Here is an 8,654-nt window from a genome sequence, read left to right as displayed (position 1 = left end):
GAGAGAGAGAGAGAGAGAGAGAGAGAGAGAGAGTTGTTCCAGCACCATTTGTTAAAAACACATTTCCTTCTCCAATGGTCTGATTTGGTACTTTTGTTGAAAATTTAATGACCATATAAATCTAAATTTATTTCTGGCCTCTCTCTTCTGTTGTACTATCAGTTTATCCTTATAAAAGTGTAACAGTATCTTGATTTTTATAGCTTTATACTAAGTCTTTAAGTTAGGTAGTATAATTCTTCTAACTGTTCATTTTCAAGATTGCTTTGGATATTCTATTTATAATAAATATTCTCTATATAAGTATATATCTAAATATTCTATATTTTACTTCAATATAAATAAATTTTAGAATAACTGTCAATTTCTGTAAGAAAGCATGTTGGTTGGGGTTGTGCAGAATCTGTAGAATTGACATCCTAACCATGAGTCTTCCAATTCAAAGACTTTCATTCAAAATAGTATCTCTCGGGCCAGCAGAGTGGCACGCTGGTTAAGAGTTGGCTTGGGAGCGCAAGCTCTGAGCAGCAGGGCCGCTGGTTCGAATCCCACATGGGCCAGTGACGCTGCGCCCTTTACTAAGATGGTGAACAACAGCTCGACCTGGAGTTGGGCTGCCGTGAGTCACCAGGGATGATATAGGCTGCAGTGGACTGCTGTAAGCTACTGGGAGTGGCTGGCAGCCAGCATGAGCTGCCGTGAGCAGCCGTCCAATGGCCGGTGACCGATCTGCCTCAGCCAGGAAGAGTGCTGTGATCACAATACCAACATGGGCCAGTGAAGCGACGTCCTCCACAGCTAGACTGAAGAACAAAAGGACAGCAACTTGTCTGCTCCCCATGCCCGATTCCACAACACTGTTCCCTCCCCCAATTAAAAAAAAAATAGTAGCTCTCTCCTTTTATTTAGATGTTTAATTTCTCTTAGAAATATTTTGTGATTCAGTATAGATATCTTTCCCATCTTTTGTTAAATTTATTCCTAAGCATTTTAAGGTTTTTTTATTTTACAAAAGGCATTTTATAAAATTCCACATCCCAATTACTTGCTGCTAATTTATATTTTATATTGACCTTGAATCCTGAAACCTTGTAATTCTTACAGAGTCCTTAGGATTGTCTATGTAAACAATCATGTCATCTTCCAATAGAAATTTTATTTCTTCCTTTTAATTTGTATGCATTTTATTTTTCTTGCCTTATTGCATTTGCCAGTACCTCCAGCACAATGCTAAATGTGTAGTGATAGTAATCCTAACATTGTTCCTCATATTAAAGTGAGCTCTGCTTTTATAGGAGAATTTGGGGAGATTCAAAGGCTATAGTTACACCATTGTCATTCTCTCAGAATCCCTTCTCTCCACAAATTTCTTCCTTCTCAGTTTCCAAGCACACTGAACTCTCTTGCTTCTAGAAAACTCTATCATCACACATGGCTCCTCTTTCTCCAAAGAGTATACAACTCATAACCGAGTCATTCTCTAATTCTTCCAACTAAGCCTATCCGTTTTGAAAATGACATTTGGAAGGTGACTTCAAATTGCCAAATCCAAAGCTCTCTCACATTTTATAATAGCTACAGAGTAAAGACCCATGTGTCAAGGTCTTTGCTAAGTGTTTCACATACATCATTCCATGCATGTGATCTTTACTACTTACTACAACATTGCAAGGTAAATTACTGTCTATCTATCAACTCAGGGAAAATTTGAGTTATTTAACTTGTCTAAGGTAACAATATAGGACTGTTAATTAGATTAATACCATTTTAAAACAAAAAATAACTTTCTAATTATACAATGTACAGTATAGAAAAAAATATATGAAAAACCCACTGTAAACAATTAGTTTCCAACGTACCTTTGTTATTTTTGGCTACTCTTTCTTGACATACCCCTTAACTAAAAGTAGTTGTAGGTTCTCTCTTACTGCTATTCCACAAGTTCTGTTCTAGGCCTCCTCTCTGTATATAGTATTCTCCTTGGGTGAGTCTACTCATCCACAAACCTCAACTATTATTTCTATTTCCAGGTACACATCTCTAGATCTCACCCATGTCTTTGATACCAAGAATTCATTATCTTCTCCCTCCATTTCTGCTCTTCTTGTTTTCCCTTTTCAGGTTAATTACTAATTATTCATCAGCTTGCTTTAGAAATAAATCTTGTTTTTGACTCTTCCTTTTCCAGTTCAAATTCTTTAGATTTAACCTCTAAAATAAGATCTTTTACAACTAAATGTCTGTAAACAGGAAAATGCATAAATAAATCTATTATAGTCACACAATAGAATATTCACTATACAGTAGTGAAAAAGATACAGAGCAGGATTTCTCAACCATGGTACTATTGACATTTTGAGCTGGTTAATTTATTGTTATGGGGCTGTCCTATGCATTGTAGAATGTTAAGCAACATCCCTGATCTCTATATTCTAGATGCCAATAGCACAATTCCCAGTTGTGACAACCAACATTTTTCTACATATTTCTAAATGTGCCCCAGAAGGGAGGGAGGACATGTACCTCATTGAGAACCACTGATCTGGAGCCAGATAAATCTCAAAACAATTTTAAGCAAATAAAAGAGAACTGCAATACGATACTATTCATGTAAAGATCAAAATCAGACAAAATATTAGAATGTTTATAGATGTATATAGTAAATGTTTATCAAAAACATACGATGATAAAAAAACACTGAAAATCAAGATGATGATTACCTAGGGGAAAGTGAGAAGAACAGATTAGGGAAGCTTTAACTGTATCCAGAATATCTTGCCTTTTTGTTAAGATAATGGTCTGGAGCGTATTTGGCAAAATGTTAATATTTCACAAAGTTAGGTGATATGCTAATTTTACTGTTTTCTTCATATTTTATGTACTTTTAGAATATTTCATAAAAACAAATACAAAATAAATTTGCCCTTACTGACCTTGTTCAGGCTTGACAGCAAGCTTCCCTTTAAATCCCTTAGCAGGTGAAAATAATGCTACCTTAACATTTTTCTTTCAGTTGTCACTTCATCTCCCACTTGAAATGCCACAGAGCTGATAAAGGACCTTATCAAACTATGCTGATCAGCATTATAATACCTAGTTTAGAAGGTATTTTAAATAACTTCCACTTTGTCCCATAATACTTTTTATTTGTTACCATCTCTTTTTTACCAAAGCAAGTAAGAAACCAGAACTATTAGAGAAGCAAATATACTTGCTTTCTATATGCTCAGCTAATTGTGGTCATAGTGTAAGATGCACTTTAGATAAATATTCATGTGAGCTATAAATTATAGTTACAATGGCTCATTTAACTATGTGGAATAAAAGTACAAAAAGAAACTCATTTTGTAATAGGAATACAATTAAACTTTTTTGTTGCTGGTTTGATGAGGATTTCATCAAGTTCCCAAAATGTGATGAACAACAAAGATTTTGTTTCTTAATCATTTCTGGTCTTTCTTGGGTTTGCTTTTAAGTTTACTGAATAAATAATCAAAGCTATAATTTAATGTCATAATTTCTGAACTACTATCATAATTTCTGAACTACTAGACATCTAGAACATTCTGGACAAATATTCAGTATGTCAGGGCATTATAGGCCTTTCTAAGAATAGTTTTGAAAACTGGGTGCTTGGGGTTAGGAAATCACATTAACATTTAAATCAAGGACCCCAGGACATTTTCTAGACATAGGAGGGAACAATGCCTAAATTTAACTCTTCTTTAGTTGGTTTTATTAACATAGTAAAACGGCTCTCTTAGAAGTGACTGGATAATCTTATTTACTACTTAAAAATAACTAGAGCTGAACTATCCAATATGGTGGCCACTAGTCACATGTGGTTGCTGAGCATTTGGAATGTGTGTAGTCTATGGAGATGTGCTATAAAAGTATAGACTACACAAAGGATTTTGAAGACCCAGTACAAAAAATGTAAATTATCTTAAACATATTGATTATATGTTAAAATGCTAATAATTTGGATATAAGTAAAATTATTAAACTTTTTTAAGGTAAACTAAAAACTCTACTTTGGTTTAGAGCCCAGCCCAAAAGGCATACCATTCAACATATAATAGCATGAAGTTTTACTGAATAGATAGGCAACAGCTAGAATCTCCTAATTGCATGTTTATAACTTATCACAACTATTTTATATAAGTGGGCAAAATCAAGAGGAAAAAAACCTCTTATGATACTTGAAGAAAATGACAATTTAACATGCAAAACTACATTTTTATATAATTATATTTGAATACTGAACCTTATAAAACTTAAGGGAAATTTAAGGATTTTCTTTTTGTTCCAAAGGCATATTTTTTTAAGTTTCCAAAAGCATAAAGATGAAAACAAAGATTTGATGAAAGTTACACAGGATTTTTGGTCATCATCTTCACGCTAATCAACTCCTTACCTCTAAAAAAAAATAAAATCTAAATTCCTTTTTAATAATTCTGAAATGTTCTCATTATTAACAGGGTCTTATATTTAAGCCATTATTTGTTAGGTTTTAACCACACAACTAAACCTTCATACTTACAAAGTCTTCCTCTTCAAACTGCAACTTTTCCAACTTGTCTTCTTTCTTTTCTTCCCTAATCTCTGTAGGTGGTTTTTCCTGAAAGGCACTGCCTTTCCGGGAGTGAAAGCTGCCATTCCAGTGGCGAATGTTCCCTGTGCCACCCCCAGTACGCTGGCTCATGCCATCATGACCTCGGGAAGAGCCATGCCAACCAGATAGGTTCCCTGTGATTCCAGCATATGCTCCCTTAGAGACACTAGAGTCCACAGAATCGTGGCGGAACAGGGAGGGCTGGTGCCAGGAATCTAGAATAGTAAGGAAAAATAATACATTAGATTGTTTATTTCCTGAAAGCTCAGAAACAATTGGGCCAGATGCTTCCTGATTTATGGCACTACCAAAAGCCCTTCAGGGGACCTTTTTAATAAAAGATTAAGTCCATAAAACAGAATCACAAAATACATCTTTCTCTTTTAATGTAATTTCTATATGAGTTCTTCTACTGAATAAATGACTCATGAGAACATAAGAATGTTAAACTTAGAAAGCCAACATAGCTGAATAATGACTACTGCAGGATCTGAGAACTATATTTACAAAAGATCATTATTTCAAGATTAGGGACATGATCCCCAAGGTTGGGCTTGCCCTAAATGAGTAGCTTAAATATAGTCAAGGAAGTTGGGCATGGCTCACCTCCTGTAGTTCGCAGAGGTCCATTGTTGAAAAAGCCATCAGAGGAATTATGTCGACGACGGCTTACTCCAAATCTACCATCTCCTCGGGGTAGGTGTTCTCCGTGTTTTTCGAAGGTGGTTGTAGGTGACTAAGATGATAAAGTATAGAGAAGCAAACAGATAAGTAGATGTCTCTTTCAGTATTTCAGGTTTTGCATCAGGATTTTAGAAAACAAGGAATAATGGTGGCAGAAACCGCTATTATGAGCATATGGGGCATAATATGGGTACCACAGGCCTCTGAGTTGAGAAGTCGTATGTTACATAGTCAATCATTAACTCATTTATATTATCCCCAAAGGGGAGAAAAGGCAGTTACTTCAATCATTTACAAAAAACCCTGTCAGAAAGAATAAACCTCAACACTTTACACTTAAAAGTATTAAGTTAATCTTGCAATAGGAAAGGAGAAGCAAAACGCTTGCCTAAAAAAAATTCTAAACAGATTATTTATGTAAATTATTCTAGAATTGGAGAGAAAGGTGTGATTTAACTACCACCTGGTAGGCCATTAACAACTAACTCTTCAAAGTTTTTATAGTTTTACAAAACATTTATTTCCAAACTTTACTTAATACCAATAACAATACTATAATTTGGCACCATCCTCATTTTACTCACTTACACATGAGCGAAGAGGTCAGGGAAAATAACTTTGAAGTTACACAAAAAAGGAAGCAGTTTAAGAAACAGTATTCTTTTTGTAAAAGAAAGATTTTTATTGGGGAATTGGGGGAAGGGGAACATACAAGTTGCTGTCGTTTTGTTCTTCAGTCTAGTTGTGGAGGATGTTGCTTCACTGGCCCAAGTTGGCACCATCATTGTGCTCTTCCCGGGTGAGGCANACAAAAAAACAAAAACTGGGAGTGGATAAAGAAGAAAGTTCTTGTCTAAGGTTATCTTTAAAAAGACATTCATGGGAATTTTTCACTTCATGAGTTAGAAGACCCTTAAATAGAGACAGTAACAAACAAAATCTTGTAGAAGGAGCAAACTACATTAGCCAATTTTACAAATCAGGGTCCTTGGCTAAAGAAACCATATTTAGGTCGATTAAGCAGAAAAGAAATTTATCAGATACTAGGAGTTCAGAGACTAAATGAGAGCCTCCTTGACTTGACAAACATACAAAAACCAAGTAAAGCTTAGTCAAAACAACCAGCCAAGGTCACACCACAGGAAAAGCCTCTTAGGAAACTGCCCCACTAGCACTGCCACAGCCAACAGCCAGTGGAATGGATTCAGAACTGTCCTTGCTTCTTTCCATTCCTCACTCCAAATCCAAGTCCCCAGTCAAGTGTATTTGGGCGGCACGGCTGCCAGGAGTCCAGGACAGAAAGTACAGGATATGTGTATGTGTGTATGCATACAGTTATATGCACACAGCTTTTCCAGTTTCCTCTCCCACTAATAGTCACAAAAAAAGGCAATGTAGGAAAGTGGTTAAAATGGTAAACAGACAAAAGGAACAACAAAAAAACATTTTAGCTCAATTAGTAGAATGTCCAACACAAGAAGCTTTTCAGTCTTTTCCATTAGTAATGAACTAAGTAGTACCTTCTTCTGCTTCATTGCTCCAGAAAACATTTCCAGAAAGTAATTTCACAAAGTGTCAAATTTTTAAGACTACAATTTATAAACTTTCTCAGGTTAATCTATTCCAATGTTTTGTCAAAGGTCACAAACACTTGCGGCAACCATACCTAAACACTCACTATCTCACTAGTAGAAATGGGATTTACTGAAATAAACAGTTCCAAATAATAGTATGACACATAAGTACATTATCTAATACAATCTGACAGATTAAATTTTGGCTCTAAGATTCAGATAACTAAATTAATTAGATTTATACAAGTATCTGAAACTAAGGTTTCAGAACCAGCAAAAATGTTTTTAAAGCATTTGCTCCAAAAGTCACTATTTCAGCCACACTACAAACAACTTATTCAGTAGTGATAACTTTTATCAAATATTTGCAGCTATATTGACCCAAAAATGCCCCAATTCCCTATGAATATAAGTAAAGAGACTATTTGTCACATTTAGAAAACTAAATTTTATAATTGACATTTAATAGTGATTACTGTAGCATGAGACATACATTTTTACTTTAAGTTCATTTTACTTACAAGCATTTCTAAAAAAATCTCTTCTCAAGAATAAACCTTGCTTCTCATCCATTACTTTATTTTTAAGTTAGAAGAATAGACTCTAGATCTAGCTGGCTCTGCCATTTACTAGCTGTGTTACCTTGGGCAAGTCACTTCTCTTTTTGCTTCAAATCCTTATCTGTAACTTTGGAGACTGTTAGAAAGTTGATGATTCAATGACTGAATATATATCAANTACCAATTTGTACTTCCTAATCCTTTCACCTTTCTCACCTATCCCCTCAACTTCCCTTCCATCTAGAAGCCATGTTTGTTCTCTGTATCTGAGTCTATTTCTGTAGTTTGTTCATTTATTCTTTAGATTTCACATGTGAAATCATATGCTATATGTTTCTCTGTCTCACTTATTTCACTTAGCATAATATCCTCTAGGTTCATCCATGTTGTTGCAAATAGTAAGATTTCATTCTTTTTTATGGCAGAGTAATAGGCCCTTGTACAAATGTAGCACAATTTCTTTATCTAACTGTCTATTGATGGGCATTTCAGTTGTTTCCATATCTTTGCTATTGTGAATAGTGCTGCTGTAAACATAGGGGTGCATATATTTTTTCAAATTAGTGTTTTGGATTTCTTTGGATACCCAGGATTGGAACTGCCATATTTCCCCATGTATAAGACAGAGCTTTTTTGGAAAAATTTGGGGTCTAAAAGCTGGGTGTATCTTATATAGTGGTTGTAGATTTCAAATGTCACAGATGGAACTGAGGATGAGGCAACATACAAAGACAGTGATTCGTCATCACACATAGATGAGGACAAGCTAATGGTGAGGAGTGATGAGGACTTGTATGAATTTTATGATGAATAAAGCTTGAGTTCAATAACTTTATGTAATAAATTTTTTTTCCAAATTTCGGGCCCCAAAATTAAGGTGCGTCTTATACATGGGGAAATACGGTACTCGGTCATAAGGTAGTTTATTTTTAATTTTTTGGGCAACCTCCATACTGTTTTCCATAGTGGCTGCACCAATTTGCAATCACACCAACAGTGCACAAGGGTTCCCTTTTCTCTACATTCTCCCCAACATTTGTTGTTTGTTGATTTGTTGATGATTGCCATTCTGACAGGAATAAGGTGGTATCTCATTATGGTTTTAATTTGTATTTCTCTGATGATTAATGATACTGAACACCTTTTCATGTCTATTGGCCACCTGCATATCCTCTTTGGGTTAATGTCTGTTCCATCCCTCTGCCCATTTTTATTTATTTT

General features: G+C 35.0%; 1 protein-coding gene across 5 annotated transcripts in view; it reads right to left on the bottom strand.

Annotated features, from left to right (window-relative positions):
- GPBP1L1 (GC-rich promoter binding protein 1 like 1) overlaps positions 1 to 8,654 on the bottom strand; it is a 62,446-nt gene that overhangs the window by 22,237 nt on the left and 31,555 nt on the right. For all 5 annotated transcript variants that reach the window (XM_019630939.1, XM_019630940.1, XM_019630937.1 and 2 more), the window contains 2 exons: positions 5,222 to 5,351; positions 4,544 to 4,830 (listed from right to left, as the gene is read on the bottom strand). In XM_019630939.1, the coding sequence (XP_019486484.1) occupies positions 4,544 to 4,830; positions 5,222 to 5,351 (417 nt within the window). The remainder of the gene's footprint in view (positions 1 to 4,543; positions 4,831 to 5,221; positions 5,352 to 8,654) is intronic.

Source organism: Hipposideros armiger, unplaced genomic scaffold, assembly GCF_001890085.2.
Source record: "Hipposideros armiger isolate ML-2016 unplaced genomic scaffold, ASM189008v1 scaffold_965, whole genome shotgun sequence".
Taxonomy (NCBI): domain Eukaryota; kingdom Metazoa; phylum Chordata; class Mammalia; order Chiroptera; family Hipposideridae; genus Hipposideros; species Hipposideros armiger.
This window is presented reverse-complemented; position numbering and strand designations above follow the sequence as displayed.